Here is a 20,083-nt window from a genome sequence, read left to right as displayed (position 1 = left end):
CTGCTTCTCCTCCCTCAGCTCTTATGCAGCTGAGAACAGAGGGAATGTAATCATTTATAAAAAAGGGAAAAAAGGTATTTTTATAATGTTTTTTCATATCTATACAAAAACAATTTGCCTTTCATTTCTATTTTAAATTGAATGGCTTGTTTTACGAAGTTATCATTTACAATCCTTTTAAGTTATAGATTAGCTCTTTAATTGTTATTACAAGATGTGTCTATAGCTGCCAACATTTCTATACTTTCTAGTGATCTTCAATATTTATATTATGAATTTCACATTGTCATTTGCTTGCATATTTTGATTATATTATTTCACATACAGATTTGTAAATGCGCCCTAGTGGTCATATGTTTATCCCTACCTACATATATTGTATTTTTAAGGATCTTAAGTGTCTTGGGAGCCCCATATCCCATAGCATATAACACACTTCCACAATCTGTTCCAACCCTAATGCCGGGTACACACGAGAGGATTTATCCGGAGGACCGTTTCCACGGATAAATCCTCTGGCGGATTTTGATCTCCTGGTTGTACTAACCAGGAGATCAAAATCCCCGCGGAATTCCGTCTGCGGTGACGTGTCGCGCCGTCGCCGCGATGATGACGCGGCGACGTGCGCGACGCTGTCATATAAGGATATCCACGCATGCGTCGAATCATTACAACGCATGCGAGGGATGTGTTTGGATGGATCGATCCGGTGAGTCTGTACAGACCACCGGATCGATCCGCTGGAGCCGATTCCAGCGGATAGATTTCTTAGCATGCTAAGAAATTTTTATCCGCTGGAAATCGGTCGGCCCGAAATATATCCGCGGATAAATATCCACAGGATCGTACACACCAGCGGATCTATCCGCTGAAACCGATCCGCGGATCAATTTCAGCGGATCGATCCTCTCGTGTGTACGGGGCCTTATAATTCTGACTAATGTCAAGTAAGGCCCTATAACAGGCATGTCCAAAGTCCGGCCCGCGGGCCAAGTTTGGCCCGCGTTTCGTTTAATGTGACCCCCCTGGTAATTTGGATATATATATCTTTTGTGGCCCCCAGGGCCACAAAAGATATATACCGTATTTATTAGTGCTGCCTCGGTGGGAACAGTGAGGGGGCGGGACGAGTGCCATCAGATTACATACAGGAGAATCTCCTGTTTACTCTGCGGCCTCTGTAATAGGATGTCCCGTCTCCTGGACTGCCATTGGATGACTGTTCTGTCTATCATATGAGGCAGGACTTTGTATCAAAGAGGCCGCCGAGTAAACAGGAGATTCTCCTGTATGTAATCTATTGGCGCTTGTCCCGCCCCCTCCCTGTCCCCTCGAGGCTGCAGATGGGCATCGATCAGGCTGCACTGATGGCAATGGTAAGGCTGCATTCATGGCAATGGTGAGGCTGCAGATGGGCTCTGATTAAGCTGCATTCATGGGTGCCGATAAATTTGTTATATATAAATAACATGCCCAAGCTCATCCTTGGTCCTGAGCGGCGCTCAAGGATTCATTGGGGCCACACAAGATATACTGTATACATATATACAAATAACATGCCTGAGCTCATCGTCACCACACACAGCCACAAAGACAAGATAACTCTTGTTGGGCGGTGTATTAGTTCTCGAATGAACACACTTAGACCGAATTTTAACGGTTCAAAGAATGTCAGGCAAAATGGTTGGCCCTCACGCATGTTCACTTCATCAAATCTGGCCCTCTTTGAAAAAAATGGGGACACCCTTGCCCTAGAGTGATGGGCCACCAGGAAAGGTCAAGAGCAAGTCCGTTTTTGACACTGATAAAGAGTGTGTATGTATATATGAGAAGTTAACATATAAACATAGGGGATCCCCCCAAAAGAAAAAAAATATGTTCCTATTGGATAGATCCCAGTAACTTATTACATAATGGCGTATCCAGTTTTACAGAGGAATGAAGCTAAAAATACAAGTAAATGATTTTAGGTTTAAATAGTTTAGGTGGAAAGAAACAGATTTGTTGGATAGGATTTTTAGGTGTCGTCTTAGGGTTGCTGCTATACCTTTGTTTCACAGATTATAATGAGTAGTCCCTATTAACAAAAGTTGATAATGTTGATCCAAAATATATGTTTATGATCATATTTTCATTATTCTAAATGTATGTCTTGCGTTATTTATTTATGTTTTTTTTAATGGATTTTGTTTAATTTAATTTGATTTAATTTATGTAAGTCAATGAATACTATAGGGAGCATCCTTTCGGGTTGCCCCTACATTGATTTATATTTTATATTGTATTTAAAAAAAAATGTTTAATAAAAAAACGACTTGATCTAAAAAAAAAGGAGCGCGTAGTTACTTGCATAATATAGTGGCCTAGTATTCAGGGCTTCCATAGTGCACAAAAAGACTTTCACTGGTAAGGTTAGACTCCTAGGCTGCAGATTCCAGCTTCCACCTCTGATTGATGTACTGTAAAGACTTCTGAAATAAGCTGTTAGTCCTAAAGCAAGTCCATTATTTTCAAACAAATCAGACATAGCTCATACTAGTTTATAAAAAGGAGCTGAGAATTGAAAGTTAGCTTTGTAACGTAAATGTTCACTTAGCGTAGTAAAAATGGCAAAGCTGTTTAAACCAAACATCATAGCCATACAAAAATTGGGAGACGTTTCAATTTAAATTCCTATTGTATCCAATAAATTAAAGAAAAAAAATGGCTTTAGATAAACTTTAAATCCGTTACATTTGATAGTTACTGTTGTGTTGTGTTTATAGTTTTCCATTTATTGCTTCTTTTCTTCTTTTTTTTATCTCAGTATGATTTTTGTTTTCCTTTACAGCCTGGTTATGCTTTATACCATTTCAACCGAAAGCTCACCTTTGAGCCAAAAATGACAGTCAATGCACGCATTGTGGTGGTGGGAGCTTCTGATGTTGGAATATCTTTTCTGGAAACTCTTGTTTTTTGGTAAGATTTTTCCTATAATATTAAAATTTTATGTATGTAAGTCCTAACAATGAACTTATCATATTTGCTCCTCCTTGGTTTGTTAAAGTGGTTCTGAAGGCTGAAGTTTGTTTTACCTTAATCCTGCATTCTCTGCATTAAAGGGGTTGTAAAGGTTTGTTTTTTATTTTCTAAATAGGTTCCTTTAACCACTTGTCCACCGAGGACGTCATATGACGTCCTTGACTTTGTGCGGTGATATCTGAATGAGGCCTGAAGCAGTTCCGCTGCTTGATCGTTCTTATAGGCAGCGTGAGGGTCCCACCCCCTCCCGCCGCCATCTGGGGCCCGGAGAACGAATCGCCCGGCGCCGGCTTACGACGATAGAGATTTTCAGTCATCTCTATGACAGTCGGAGGCCCGGGTGCGACGTTGTGACGTCATGCCCGGGTACCCAGGAGTAAACAAAGCTGCAATCGCGGCTGTCGGCATGAGATTGGTGAATTTTTTTTTCACATTCTCATGCTTTCAAGCCTGGAGGAGAGATGTGGGGTCTTATTGACCCCACATCTCTCCATAAAGAGGACCTGTCACAGTGATTCCTATTACAAGGGATGTTTACATTCCTTGTAATAGGAATAAAAGTGATAAAAAAAAGTTTAAAAAAGTGTAAAAATAAAAAAGATTAAGTAAAATTAAAATAAAATAATATATATATTTTTTAAACGCCCCTGTCCCCAGTAGCTCTCGCTCAGAAGCGAACATGCATGTAAGTCCCACCCACATATGTTAGCACCAGACCTCCTCTGTAACTTGAAAATAGTAACCTGTAAAAAAAATGTAAGCGTCGCCTATGGAGATTTTTTTATACCGAAGTTTGGCGCCATTCCATGAGTGTGCGCAATTTTAAAGCGTGACATGTTAGGTATCTATTTACTCGGCGTAACATCATCTTTCACATTATATAAAAAAATTCGGCTAAATTTACTGTTTTGCTGTTTTTTAATTCATGAAACCGTTTTTTTTTCCCCAAAAAGGCGTTTGAAATATTATTGCGCAAATACCGTGCGAGAAAATAAGTTGCAATGACGCCATTTTATTCCCTAGGGTGTCTACTAAAAAAATATATATATAATGTTTGGGGGTTCTGATTAATTTTCTAGCAAAAAACATTGTGATTTTTACATGAAGGAGAGAAGTGCCAGAAGCTAGTACATTGTTGGTTCACTTACATTTTCCTTCGATTTCCCTTCTAAATGTTTTTTTTCTTTGTCTGAATTTCTCACTTCCTGTTGCTCCTCAGTAAGCTTGCCACCATCATCCGAGCCATTCTGGCTGGGGGTTAGTTAGCGTGCTCGCCCCCTCCCTTTGGACTACAACCCTGCGGTGATAAGCTGTGAACGTTCACAGGCTTGTTAATACTTATAGCCATGCCCCTTTTTTTCATACCATTGTACTGCAAAAAATCACAGCCTAGACAAGAGTGGCAACTCTGCTTTGAATTTAGGAGCAGTGCAGCATCCTTGCCACACCATCACAGGAAGCTGCATTAGGCGGTGGCAGGCTCGACAGATATTTGGGAGACTTTATAGGGGAGTAAAGAGAAAGCTGCAAGTAAAGATGCACTTTAATTAAGTACTGTAGCACATTTATCTTTTTTTTTTTTGTTATCGGAGGCCACAGTTTTACCTTACTTCAAAAATTGCTTGCCTGGCATTTCTTTAATGCTTTATTAAATATTGTTTGTATGGTATTATGTACATATTTTTGCACATATTTTTAATATCTGTAAAATGTAATCATTTGTGTTCTGGTCACATTTTTGTGTTATTACATGAACCAATTTTACATTATAATTCTCTTTTTTTCTGTGGTTATTGGTGTTCAGTGCAATGTTTTGCTTTATTTGATAAATGCGAAGAGCAATAACGTATGGTAGCCATTGAAATAAGGAGTGTACCCACACAAGGGCCCGGATTCACAAAGACTTACGACGACGTATCAGTAGATACACCGTCGTAAGTCCGAATGCGGCGCCGTCGTATCTATAAGCGTATTCTCAATCTGAGATACGCTTATCTGTTGCTAAGATACGACCGGCGTAAGTCTCCTACGCCGTCGTATCTTAGCTGCATATTTACGCTGGCCACTAGGGGTGTGTACGTTGATTTACGGCTAGAATATGCAAATGTCGTAGATACGCCGATTCACGAACGTACGTACGCCCGTCGCAATTAGTTACGCCGTTTACGTAAGACATACGCCGGCGTAAAGATAAAGCTGCTCTCTAGGTGGCGCAGCCCTTGCAAGGTATGGACGTCGGAACAAGCGTATCTTTTTACGTCATTTACGTAAGTCGTACGTGAATGGGGCTGTGCGTAAGTTACGTTCACGTCACAGGCATTGAGCCGGCGTATCTTAGGGCGTAAATTCGACGTGATACTGAGCATGTGCGCACATGCGCCGTTCGTTTGGCCATGCATCTACATGGGGTCACGCTAAATTTAAATACAACACGCCCACGACCTGCCTACTTTGAAATACGCGCGCTTACGCCGGCCCATTTACGCTGCCGTAACTTAGGACGCAAGTGCTTTGTGAATACTGCACTTGCCTCTCTAAGTTGCGGCGGCGTAGCGTAAATAAGATATGCTACGCCCACACAAAGTTACGCCGCCCTACGTGAATCTGGGCTCAGGTGTATAATTCACTAATTGTGAGTGAAAATAAACATCCAAAGTGGTAAAAAAAAAAAATGTAAATATTTTTTTTTTTAATTGATAAAACATAATAAAACATATATGACAACGTTAGTTGAAGTTTCAAAATGTAGTATATATGTTATGGGATCACAGGCATTATGCAAACCACACAACATGCATAGAGATATTAAAGCGGTTCTCCACCCTAAAGTGAAGTCCCGCTGATCGGAACCCTCCCCTCCTCCGGTGTCACATTTGACACCTTTCAGGGGGGAGGGGGGTGCAGATACCTGTCTAAAGACAGGTATTTGCACTCACTTCCGGCCCGGCATTCACGGGCAAAAGACGGGCATTCCGTCACATCCCGTCGCCCCCCCGTTGTGTGCTGGGAACACTCGGCTCCCAGCACACAGCGGGAGCCAATCGGCGGGCGCGGCGCGACTCGCGTATGCGCCGTAGGGAACGGGCAGTGAACCTGCAGTGCTTCACTTCCTGGTTCCCTCAGCGTGGATGGCGGGGGGAGCAGCAGAGAGAGGAGCGATCGCTTGTCCTCTGCTGCGATCGGCGCTGGACTCCAGGACAGGTAAGTGTCCTAATATTAAAAGTCAGCAGCTGCAGTATTTGTAGCTGCTGGCTTTTAATATTTTTTTCCCATGGCACAACCGCTTTAACCACACCACCATAGAAATTTAACAACAATAATTTTATTTAAATCTCACATATTTCAATCTGTCACAAATATTTACTTCATTTATTTTTGGAATAGTATTGGCCATGGCCTGATCCATTGGTTTTAATACATAACTTATGACATCAAAACTTCTGCATATAAAACCTAACTCTAACCAAATATTCTCACAAATGGCCATATTCAGCCCAGCCACTTAGACTTGAGCTGATTCAGTATTTTAAATCAACCTTTACTTAAACCTCTCCTCCCGTATAAACATCGGAGGGAGCCACCACATTAATCGTCCGTGACAAAGGGGGTGGGGGGGGGGTAGGGCAAGGAGTCCTCTTGAAATCTTCATCTTCATGGACATTTCATATTTTGCATTATTTAAAGACCCCTTAATAGGGTTTTTTCTTCTAGCGCTACACTTTATTTTTTTCTTTTCCATTTTTTCAAAATGTATCTATTTTGTGGTGTTGGCTGCTATTTTCACGTTATTGAACAGCGCGGTGACATATGTACATTTGTATATATATTTCCTTGCTCTTGAAATCTTCAGACTGGAACTGGTGCTAACCCATACTTCACTGCCCTTTAAATAGGCTGATACCAGTTTCCAGCATATTCTTCCAAAGTCATCTGACCCTTTTAACCAATCCTTGAGCACCCTTCCAGAACCCTCTAAATCACCTGACTTAGCCGACCAATCCTGCTAACTCACCTGAATTTCACCTTTCTCCTATCCTAAATTAACCTCATGAACTAATAACCCTGTACCACCTGATCCTTCTTAACCAACCCTGAATATTCTATACCTATAACCTATCCTACTTCTAATGCCATGATCCCATGAGGAAAGGGGGGCCTAAGCGCCTCTCCCCTTTCAATTCTCATTCCTGCGCTACCAAGTGTGAACAGAGAGCAAGGGAGCTGCTGCAGGCACCGGAAAAGGGTCAGACCATACCCATAAGGCCCCGTACAGACGACCAAACATGTCTGCTGAAACTGGTCCGCGGACCAGTTTCAGCATACATGTTCGGTCGTGTGTAGGCCCGAGCGGGCAGGATTCCAGTAAACATTTGCCCGCCGGGCCTTTTCCCAGCGGGCAAATATTTCCGGGCTTGTTTTAAAACAGCCCGCTGGAATCCTGTCCCCTCGGACATGTTCGGTCGTCTGTACAGACCTACCGTACATGTCCGAGCGCCCGCCATCCCTCGCATGCGTCGAATGACTTCGACGCATGCGTGGAAGCATTTAACTGGCAGGCCCGCCCACGTCGCCGCGTCATCATCGCGGCGACGGCGCAGACACGCCCCGCGTATTGTTTACGCGCGGATTTCTGTATGATGGTGAGTACAGCCACCATACAGAAATCCCTGGGCATACATGTACGGTGAAAACGGTCCGGCGGACCGGTTTCATCGTACATGTATGCTCGTCTGTACGTGGCATAAGACAGTAGAAAAAAGTGGGGGTTGGTGCTGCACTATTCCTTATCAGTATCGTGCCACTAGGGCTAGCATGTAAATGTAGTGCAAGGCATAATGTAGTTAATACAAAGAACTCATATAGAAGTAAGAACAAACATTGATGCTGATCTAATAAATAATAGAAATGGTAGAACCAATGTAGTGATAAAGTGCTACGTGCATACATAAATGTACAATGAGTACAAACAGTGCAATCTTCCAAAAAAAGGTGCAAACAACACAAACGAACTGTGCAAACTTGCAAAAATAAATAAATATATGTGCAAACAACCACAATGAGGTGAGCAAATTTGCATACCTCATTGTGATTGTTTGCACATATATTTATTAATTTATTTTTGCTAGTTTGCACAGTTCAACCAACTACAGTCCAACTTCATTGGTTCTACCGTTTCTATTATTTATTATATCAGCATCAATGTTTGTTCTTACTTCTATATGAGTTCTTTGTATTAGCTACGCCTTGCACTACATTTACATACTAGCCCTAGTGGCTCAATACTGATAAGGAATAACACAGCACCAACCCCCAATTTTTTTTAATGTTAGTTGAAGCTTCTGCTATTGTGTAAGGTCTTTGACCTTATAAATGACAAAACAACAAAACTAAACTTCAAATACATCAAATATAAGTGCCAAATAAACATTTATAAAGTGCATGTGCAATCATTAGTCCATTATGGTGCATTCATAAGTGAAAAGTCCATCCATGCAAACAAGGTCCTTTGTGTAGATTCAGGTGCCACTCCGTGCTCCCCTCCTCCCAACTAACCAGCAATAGGATTAAGAACGCTTGATCTTTATCCTGCAACAATGTATGGCGGTATGGCAGCCATTACTTTTACATTTTATGATAGGTTAATGCACTTTGCACTGCCATTGTAACCTACTCCGGCTACAATGACCATGCCGACAGATGGCCAAATGTGGGTGTTCAGTATTGTTAGTCTGCTGTCAACAACATGTAATTGCATCTATCATACTAGCCCTTTAAAATTCAAAAGAATCTGTCAGCCTCAAAAGTCATGGGCATGTCTGTTCTCAGATTACATGTAAAACAATGCATGTATGAATAGGTACTTTTAGAGCTGACTCTGCAGTGATTTATCATCACGCTGTTTTGAACACTTATTAAGACTTATTTAGAGAAAGATCACGCAAAAGGTCACCTAGGCAGGAGGCTAGGGCCCATTGGTTGTTCATGGTGGGCACAACTACAACCTTCATGCTCCTGCAGTAATCCAGAGTGATTTCATAGTTGGCCAAATCTATACATCTGCCTATCGCTTCATAAGGGGGAGCACTTGTAGGCAATTGATGTTTGATGGGGCCATGTCAGTAGAGACAATGCAAATGAGGTGATTTCTCAGTACCTATTGCAATATGTATCATTTCCAATTGAAAGGGTGGGAGCGGCAAAGCCTTACCTAAAGCAGAAGTAAAACCCATCCATAAAACAGTTTCAGTTTCGGCCCTTTTCCTGGAAAAGTAACACTCTCATTGGTTGTGCTCTCAACCAAACTGTCAAACCATCCAATGGCTGGTGTCATAACTGATCACATGTGCAGCATCATGGCAGTTGTAGAATAAACAGAGGCAAAGATGGCAGCTTCCTTGGCTGAAAACAATAGGGGGGTTTACTTACACTTAAGGCCCCATTCTACCTTAAAGAAGAAGTAAACCGTGCCAAATTTGGTGCCGCTCTGCATAGAAACCAGTCAGCGTCCATGTTTTATTGTCAAAGCTTAACTGAACAAGCTGAAGTTAGAAGCTAATAGGCTACCATGCAGAGCTGCACCAGATTTTGCACTCTCCAATTTTTGTAAATCAACCCCATAATGTGCTAGTATGGATCACATAATAGCACATTATGAAATACTTACCTTAGAATGAAGCCCTGTACCATCATGCTGTGAGTTCTGACAGACACTTTCATCTTCACCCGGTATTCGTTCCCAGGTTCGCGTCCACCGGCTGTCTGATTGGCCCAATCATGATGAAGCACCACGGACCACGGCACGGAGCTCTAAAGGGATGGCATGGGTATATCGTCCCTTCAGAGCACGTGCGCCGGTGACATCACTGGCTGCATGAAACGTGAATATGTCTTAAACTATGCAGGTTTAGGAGATATGCATAGTACCTATAGATAAGCCTTATTATAGGCTTACCTGTAGGTACAAATGATTTACAGAATGGATTTACATCCTCTTTAAGCTGGCCATACCCAGATCAGATTTTGACTGTTTCCTGCAGGCTAAAACAAGGTAAATCTGGTTGGGTATGGTAGACCTTACAAGCAGTAGCTAAGCTTTAAAACAGGATGCCATTGATCTCTGTTGCTACAGCCACTGTGGAGTAATTTATGTTGCAGTTGTTGATGAGATGTTGTGAATATGACCTTACAGTTCCAATGAGGCAGGCTCTAACAGTGCTCATATCTTGGCACTAACATTTTGTTATTTGCCTAAGTAGCTTTTTTATTGTCCAGAGAAGGAGATGAAAATTTCCAAAGCAGTTTGCCAAATTATTGCAATAAATATAATTGATGTAGAATAGGTTGCGCTTTATTTGTTTTATTTTTCCTTTTCTTTTTAACTAAAATTTGAATTTCACTTTAAAAGCATCTTTTACTAGGTCACTTTTATTAGATTGTATCTATTAGATTTTATTATGCAGTTCTGCATATTTTCAAACAATATGTTATGAAAATATATTGCAATATGTGAATCCGCAGAAATAGCTGAGGTTTTTTTTTTCTGCACATACTGTACATTGAAGACATCATAAATATAAATAATCCACCATGGGGTTCTTTAGTGAAAACTTGTTTTATTGTAAATATCTTTAAAGTGTAATAAAGCTATGAAGAAAATTGCCATTTATAAGTATGCCATTGACATGCAGAAAAATTAATAAATTAAGTAAAGCACTATAAAAACATTTACTGGCAATTTGTATAATTATGGAGACACATTTGCTGTACATTTCAAAGGTTTCTTTCATAAAAAATTGAGTGATTGAAGCAGTTTAAGAGCTGTTAATCCTTTAAAGAGGGAAGTAATTTTCTTATAATTTTTTATGTAATTATTGTGAAAAGCTTGTATCCATGGATACACAAGTAGATCTGCTTCATTTTACAATATTCTTGGAATATAACTGTTTAATTAAATCAGTGTATGCAAAAATGTAAGCGTTTGTTCCAACAAAATAGAAGTTCCATATTAGACAAGAAACTGATTGTTTTTCGCCTGCTGCTAGGACTTTGTTAACTAACATATGATTGTATAGTCATGTGTGAGGATAGTAAATGTATTTGAAGGATAGATAGATAGATACGTACTCAACCTATGTCTCTTTCTGTCAAGTGTAACAGTAAAGGACACATTAAAGGGAAAGTATGACGGCCATGGTTCATAATATTTCTGATATTGATAAGAGTGATCAGCGCATAAAGTTCAATAAATAAATAATATAGATGATAAAACCACTAATGTATGACAAAATAAGTGATAAGTGACAATAATGTGCAATAAATGCTAATAGTCCCAAAGTGCAAACATAAGTGAACAGAAAATGGCAAAAAATAAGTTATGAGGATCCTTGTGCAATCCAAATCTTAAAGGAACTTCACAATCTTCTGTATAAATCTTCTAGGTGCTGTGCTCACAGAGCGCTTACCTTAAGGCAGGTATATGCAGACTTGTATGAGTGTGGGTACGTCCAGGGATGGTTCCTCCACATAGATTCCCAGCTACTGTCTGTCTCCACGGGTACAGATAGCCTCACAAGTTCTCTCCTCGATTTGAGCCCCAGTAAAATCAAAAGAGACACTCCATCGTGAAGTACAGCAAGGGATTTTTAATAAATAAAGCTGTAGAAACTTACATCAAAGTAAAAACAAAGCAGCAGTGACAGCGGTGTTCAGGCTCTTCCTATTTCCTGGTCCATCAGATCCTTACCGGTTACGCTCCATCACGTGGCTTCATCAGTTGACCTCTGATGAAGCCACGTGATGGGGCGTAACCGGTAGCGCAGTAGCACCATTCATATAATCATCATAATATTTCTGATTCTGACAGTCGTGAAATGCAGCTGATGTAAGGTACATGCCCATACCCAGGCTCAATTTTGGAAAATTGATTTAGCTGAGACATGACTGATTTTACCTTCTGTGAAATGTGGCTTAAAGGATCACTAAAGGAAATTTTTTTTTTAGCTAAATAGCTTTCTTTACCTTACTGCAGTACTGGTTTCATGTCCTCATTGTTCGTTTTTGCTTTGAAGTAGCTGTAATTCTGCTGTGATCTCCACACTTCCTGCTTGTCTGGCTCCTTATGAAAAAACTCATGGAAGCTTCTCACTGTGGTCTAAGCTGTCATTACTGTGTGTCTAAAACTCCTCAGAACCAATCAGATTAATTTTAAAAACAAAACACTGCCCTGGATTTGTTTGTTTTTGTTCTGTGGGTCTCTTTACTTCACATAAACATGAAACCAGTTTAAAAACTAAAGTGAAAGTACAGGCACATTATATGATTGAATTTAATCTATTTTTTTTTAAAAGGAATCAGTTAACTTTTATGTCTCTATACCCTGTAAACAGTCATTTCAGCAATTATTTTTTTTCCTTTAGTGACCCTTTAAGCAGAAAAGACCATTCAGCAATAAGCCTATGCAGAACTCTGTTTTAAATAGCCCACTTTTGCAGGCCCACTTTTGCCATTCATATTGTAACTCAGTAAAAAATGCCCAACTTTGATGATTTTTTTTAAATTTAGCCTGCAGGTCTCCTGATTGTTCTGCAATGCTGTCCCTTTATTCCCAGTCTGATTGCTGTTGTACAGGGGATTACAAAGGGCTGAAATAAAGTAATTACTGGCCCCTCCCTCTAAAAATGCTATTCATCTTCTGGCCAATACATTCTCTCAATACATCCTGAGCCCTTGACTCCAAACAATTGTTCAGATCTTACTTTACTTGCCACACACATGTTCCACACACTTAACTCATTGAAACTATTAGATTAGTGTGACAGCCATGCAACCAGCATTTGCAGGTTTTTAAGGGTTAAAAGGGTGAGGCAGTGAGGAGGTGTCATAATGCCCTTATAAAGCCAGTGGAGTGCCAGTAAAAATGAACTGTATTTTTATTTATTTTTTTAAGCCAGGAGGATCCCAGTCATGTGACCTGTCAGTCACATGACTAGCTATCCTCCAATCAAACTTTTTCTGCTTCATTAAGTAAAGAGAATTCCATGGGGTTTCTACACTCTGCTGCCTGGGTTTTTATAAATGGGCAGACTGAAATTTGCTTAGCAAAGCGCAATAAAATAGAGAGCAGATAGCGATATCTGCTATCTTTATAAATGAGCCACTAAATGAACAATGCCAAGCGGCTGCTAACAAAGCAAACAGATTATTGTCATGCATCAAAAAGGGTTTAACTCCAGAGATAAAATGACATATCTCCCACTCTACAAGACTCTGGTCCGGCCGAACCTAGAGTATGCTGTCCAGTTCTTGGCACCAGTCCTCAGGAAGGATGTACTGGAAATGGAGCGAGTACAAAGATGGGCAACAAAGCTAATAAAGGCTCTGGAGGATATTAGTTATGAGGAAAGTTTGCGAGCACTGAACTTATTTTCTCTGGAGAAGAGCCGCTTGAGAGGAGATATGATTTAAATTTACAAATACCGTACTGGTGACCCCACAATAGGAATAAAACTTTTTCGCGGAAGGAAGTTTAACAAGACAAGTGGCCACTCATTAAAATTAGAAGAAAAGAGGTTTAACCTTAACCTCCCTGGCGGTATGATTATTTCAGATTTTAGGTGCTGAAAGCGGTACCATTATTTTGCAAGGAAATTTGGCGTTTTACATTGTAGGCCTGTGATTCTTAGGAATAACTCACTTAAATATGTCCGAACAAGAGTCTAGTAGACATCTCAGGTATGAAAAAGTTTGAAAAACAAAATCATAAATTATAATATAATAAATAATTATAACAAATAATAATATAATTATAATAAAAATTATTCAATAATGTAATCAACTCAAAAACACTAAAATTTGCTCAGTTGCAGAATTGTCGCTGTCATTACTTTTATTTTTTTTTATGATGAATTTCCCCACAAATTGCTATCGCTCAATTCTGCAAGTGATTATAATTTATTATCGCTTTTGACATAAAGGGACACTTTTTGGTTACTATGGACAATCTACAGTTTGCAGGCAGAGAGAACAGTTTTTATTATATAAAAGAACATGTAGGACACTGGGCAGACCACTAGGGACAAGGGGGGTGTGTATTTTTTACATGCAGTACTGTAATCTGTAAGATTACAGTATACTGTATGTATTGTTTTTTTTTACTTATTTGAATTTGGCGCCGATCTCCGACCCCGTGCGTCGTAACGTCGCAGGTAACAGAGCTCGGCGGCACACAGGGACACTGTGAATCGAGCGAGGAGACACTGCTCGATCACACAGCGCGGCGGCATCGCAGGATCCAGGGACAAGGTAAGTAAACCATGCCTGTGGCTGCTGCGAGGCGATCCCGAGTCTGGCTCGGGGTTACCGCTTTTGATGCTGAAATTCCACCCCGAGCCAGACTCGGGAATACTGCCAGGGGGGTTAAACTACGTAAAGGGTTTTTTACTGTAAGAGCGGCAAGGATGTGGAATTCCCTTCCACAGGCGGTGGTCTCAGCGGGGAGCATCGATAGTTTCAAGAAACTATTAGATAAGCACCTGAACGACCACAACATACAGGGATATACAATGTAATACTGACATGTAATCACACACATAGGTTGGACTTGATGGACTTGTGTCTTTTTTCAACTTCACCTTCTATGTAACTATGTAACATTGACAGACCATGGTCTCTTCTTTTTTTTTTTGTCAGTTTTGGACATGACATTGTATATTCCATAATTTACACATGACCTCTGTTAATTGGAGTGAGGTTTTTAACAGCAGCTAAATTTAAGTTGACAGCAATATCTTGCCTGCACCTCAGTTTAGCAGTTGGAAATAATCCTTCCTTTTGTATACAGGTGGAAGTAATGTAATTGCTTCTTGATAAGGGTAAATATCCTTTGTAATCCCATGATTGGAAATATCTTCTTAATCCATCCGGTACTGGAAGTAAGTTTCAAAGAGATGGGGAAATGTAATGTAAATACTATAGAGATAAGCAAAATTACATGAGCCTAGGAACAGAAATGAAATAAAGTGACATTGCTCTATGCGGATTAAGGAATCTGATTGATCATTCATATGTGCAGAGGATTATTTGCGCTGCAAATGTGCTGATATCTTTGAAATGAGACCTTGTCTCTTTGAAAGCCACATTTGAATATTGCTTTCTCCTATCCCTCATCTGATCACTGTTTTGTCTTTTTACATCCGTATCTTTTTCATGTCACTGTAATTTTAATGTGTCTCAGAGTGTCGCTAGGAGTTCAATTATAGCTGATTAGCCATTGAGAAGCTGGAAGGGAAATTAATTATGAAACACTGAATTATTCGGTATAAATGGAAATATTATTATGAGTAGAAATCACACTGTCTGTTTTTGTGATATGTCTTTTGCCACCGCGATGACCATTAAAGCATTAGAACTGACAGGTGACATCTACAGTCTTGTCTGTAAAATTGCATGAGCACATAGAGATGGAAATGCCATATCATTAAAGAAGAAGGTTCTTTGGCTTCTACTTCACCAACCAGTGGCGGCTGGTGGTCAAAATTTTAGGCGGGGTGCAAAACAGAACTGGCCCCCCTCACACTCACACCCCCCCCCACACCAAGGCAGGCTCTTGCACTACATATTAGTGGGCATATTGCACAGAGTGTATTGTGTATGGCGTGTATGGCCTGATGAAAAAGGGGATTGGACAGAGTATGGTCAGCTTTAGGACAATACCAATAAATAAACTGCTTTCATATAGGAAAGAGGAGGGATAGTCACGATATACACAACCAGCAGGAAGGGGTGTACAGGGATGGATGGACAGGTAGGTGAGTAGGTTGGTGGGTCAATAGATGGGTGGGAAAATGCATGGATGAATAGGTGGGTTGGTGGGTGGATGATGGGATGGATGGATGGGATAGATAGGTGGATGGATGGATGGGTGATACGGTGGATGGATGGATGGGTGATACGGTGGATAGATGGATATGGTGGATGGATGGGTGGATGGATGTAGCGAGGAAGGAGATATTTAATGATCAGGAGATGGTAGATCTGCCTGTCAGTGTTCTGATCCAGCACAGATCAGTGTAAAGTTAAGGAAGCTTGTCTGGATGGATGGGGTGGATGAATGGATGGATGGGGTTGGTGGATGGGATGAATGCGGTGGATGCAGTGGGTGGTTGGAATGGATGGATGGGGTGGGTGGATGGATGGAATGCGGTGGGCGGATGGATGGAATGGGTGGATGGATAGATAAATGCAGTGGGTGGATGGATAGGATAGATGGATGGGGAGGGTGGATGGATGCAGTGGATGGATGGAATATGTGGGTGGATGGATGCGGTGGGTGGGTGGATGGATAGAAGGATGCAGTGGATGGATGGATGGATGTGGTGGATGGAATGGGTGGGTGGATGTGGCGGATCGATGGAATGGGTGGATGGATGCGATGGATGGATAGGGTGGGTGGATGGATGCGGTGGATGGATGCGGTGGGTGGATGAGGTGGGTGGATGAGGTGGGTGGAATGGATGCGGTAGATGGATGGGATGGGTGGGTGGATGGATGGGATGGATGCGGTGGATGGGGTGGGTGGATGGATACAGCGATGAAGGAGATATTTAATGATCAGGAGATGGTAGATCTGCCTGTCGGTGTTCTGATCCAGCACAGATCAGTGTACAGTGAAGGAAGCTTGTCTTCCCCTCCTCCTGTGTTCCCAGCAAAATGTCACCATGCCATCCAGTATGATCTGATCCCCCTGCCAAGGAGAAGCTCTAATCTCTGCTCTCAGACTGGGAGTAAATTCAGCTGGATGAGAGGAGAGGACAGCCTGAACAACTAGCATAATATTATCCACTGCGTGCCAGGCTGCCCCTCCCTCATACCTGCCACATATTTAACACTTGCAGCCCCATCCAGATGTACAGTACTGTCCCCTGAATGTGCTAAAAGCTTCTCAACCCTTCATTGCACTCCCCTCTCCTCCTAACCCCCATATCCACTACACAAAGTACACAGGCAGCTGCTGCAGGTTCTGGGAGCCCAACACAGTGTTCTCTGCTTAATCTTACCTGCTAGCAGCTTCAGTGAGATGTCCCGATCACCGGCCGAATCCTCTCCTTGTTTTCAGACCAGCCAGGATGAGTCACTCAGAAAACGAGAAGTGATTGGCTGGTCCGATAAAGGCACCGCCCTAAGTCCTATGGACCAGCCAATCACTAACCTTGAGGCGATTCAGTTCGCATGTGTAGCGCTATACAAGTTTTTCACTCACTCACTCACTCACTAACCACCAACACTTCAAAGACATGCTGGTAGTTAAATTGGATCCTGTCTAAATTGGCCCAGTATATATGTTTATATGTGTGTCCAAAGCTTGTCGAGATCCTACGGGGTAAATGACCGCACCAGCCAGGAAGACACTGGCTGCAAAAAGTGCCTAGAGGCGATTCAGTTCACATGTGTAGCGCTATACAAGTCACTCATTCATTCAACAGGACACATCCAGCACAGAGTGGTAGTGCGGAGAGCACAGAGCGCAAAGCTTTGCGCTCCATGGGCAGTCTAAAAGACAGCCGATAGATTTGCTTGCCCGCAATCACATGATTGCGATTAAGTAATGCTTCCCATAGCACCTCTGTGGCCGGCGCTCCGCCCCTCCCCCCCCCCCCACACACACACACTTAAAGGGACATGTTCTGTGCCCCCTATGGACAGTCCGCACTGTCACCAACACTGAATTCTCTACGGAAGTGTTCCCTAAAGCATAGTATCTAAGGCTGGCCATATATGGATCAGTTTTTTAGATCAGTCAGTGGGCAGATTGAGAAAACCTGAATGGATTTGTCAATCCACACACACAAGGTGGATGGAGGAATCCTCACCACTGTATTATTGTATTCTGACAGCAGGGACTTCTCTGCTGTCAGGATACACTGATAGGCTGCAGCGCTAATTAAAGGAAATGTTTCCAAAAAGTCAGTTTGAGAGATGTCAATCATTAGATGGACTTCTCTGGAATGGGTCCCTGCTGAACCAGCTGAACCAGCTGAATTTCGATCAATCTATGGCCAGATTAAGCCACTGGTGCTCTACATTCTCACTTCAGGTGATTCCCACTGGGCCTTGAAAGACCAAAGACCAGGTGCCACATTTCCTGCTGAGTCTGTTGACCCTACCTCTGGTATTCAACTGTCAGAGCTTCTATTGCCCACTACATTTCTGACAACTGAATAACGTGGGCAAGGTTTAGTGCCAAGAGACAACAGGGTTTACACTTTTTTTGTGTAGATGTTAAGTCTCCATTTAAAGCCTGGTCCAAGTCTGCTGTTTGTTTCTAAGTTTTAGGTGGGCTCCACTGGGACAGAGGAATCCATTTCAGAACTAACACAGGCATTTTAGCACTTAGGAAAAAATTAAGGTCAGCTCAGGGCTACTTTAATGGTATAGAGCAGTGGTCTCCAAACTTTGGTTTCAAGTTGTTAGTTTATTTAAATCTGCTAGTACATCTAACACTCCCCTCCCCCAGATTAACAAAGCTGCTGACCAAAGGTGCCCCCTGTGTTCTTCATCCACAGTAGGGTACACTCTAATACAGGAAGTGTGTTACTGTCCAGATCACAAGGTAAAAACAGAAGGAAAAAGCTTTAAAAAAAAGAAAACGAATGCAGCCACCATATCTAATAAATGGTAAGCTGCAATATAGTACATTTGGGGGTTTGGGTTTAATACCACTTTAAATTTGTACTTTGTAGACAAAAAATCAATATAACACTATTCATTAAAGTGGAGGTTCCATCAAAAAATTTTGCTTAAAAATGTAGATTACACCTAAAAAAAAAAAAAAAAAAATGTTTTTACCCACCTTGAAATGCCTGTTGCTATGCGGTCCCGCGAAATCTGCCTTCCTATCCACCGAGGATCCTGACGTCAGCTCCCTCGGCTCTCGTCGCTATTGCTCCTGGGAAATGTAGTCAGATGATGCCGTGCACCTCCCCTGTGAAACTCAATTGGTTGACGGCATGGCGCTGCAGGACGGGCGGCGCTTTACAATACGTCAATCCAGAAATCCAGGAAGTAATTGATGTCGGATTCATTATGCCCACAAGCAAAATGACATCCATCGGAACAAGAAAATATAAAGTGTTCTTTGCTGAGGATCTGCGGAACGGGAGGTCATTTAGACATAGTAAGTGACACGATTTATACAGCCACAACGAATAATGAACGAACATCCTTTTAAAAAATGCAAAATGTAGTGGAAACCCCGCTTTAACATTTGCAGAGCAGCAGTTTTCGGCAGAACGGGCTTAAATCTCCTCTCTGCTGGCGTCAGAGTCGGTCCAGGCTCGAGTGTCATCACAACCATAGAGTCAGGATCTGCCAAGATCCCTGGTCTGGCACCCGGCTTAGCCTCTCTCAGCAGGCCGCTAAGAGCCTGAGCCGGCCGCTCCCAACCCCTCCACAGCCCAGCACTGCAGTGAGCGAGAAGGGAGCAGAGCAGAGAGCTGCTGACTGACAATCATCAGCTCTTTGCGCATGGAGCTGTGAGAACTGAGCGATCGGCTGTGTTCAATCACTCAGTTCTCAGTGTTAGAGGCGCCGGGGGACAGATGCAGTCTCCTAGGTAAGTATGATTCTAAAAAAACAAAACAAAAACCCATACATCTTTTTTAAAGAAATGATAGCTGATTGTTTACAATGTCTTTCATGACACAAAAATGAATTATGCATATCATCCTAAAGGAGAAAGTGAAGTATTATGTAATTGGTAGCAAGCTAAAGTCACAAACTGGTCTAATTTACCTGACTATCAGACAGGAGGCTGTATTGTAAGACTCTGTCTCTCATTCAAACTAACACTTTTCATAATACCGGAAGATCTATAATAGAACCTGTCTTCTAAGTGACATCAACATCAGCCTTCAAAGAGTGGGACATAAAATACATTTCTGAGTGCAGATGCTGATTGGTGCCCAACAAGATCCTCATTTCAGTGAAAGGAGACAGGCAGTCAATTTATCTCTAGTTATCTCTACTGATGAAGTAGTGGACAAGGTACAACTCCCAAGAGGCTGAA

General features: G+C 41.7%; 1 protein-coding gene across 1 annotated transcript in view; it reads left to right on the top strand.

Moving 5' to 3' along the window:
- Positions 1–20,083, top strand: part of CFAP61 (cilia and flagella associated protein 61) — a 449,917-nt gene that overhangs the window by 203,791 nt on the left and 226,043 nt on the right. Inside the window, exon 18 of the mRNA XM_040351184.1 lies at positions 2,831–2,958. Coding sequence (XP_040207118.1) covers positions 2,831–2,958 — 128 coding nt within the window. The remainder of the gene's footprint in view (positions 1–2,830; positions 2,959–20,083) is intronic.

The sequence above is a fragment of the Rana temporaria genome, chromosome 4 (genome assembly GCF_905171775.1).
Source record: "Rana temporaria chromosome 4, aRanTem1.1, whole genome shotgun sequence".
NCBI lineage: Eukaryota > Metazoa > Chordata > Amphibia > Anura > Ranidae > Rana > Rana temporaria.
This window is presented reverse-complemented; position numbering and strand designations above follow the sequence as displayed.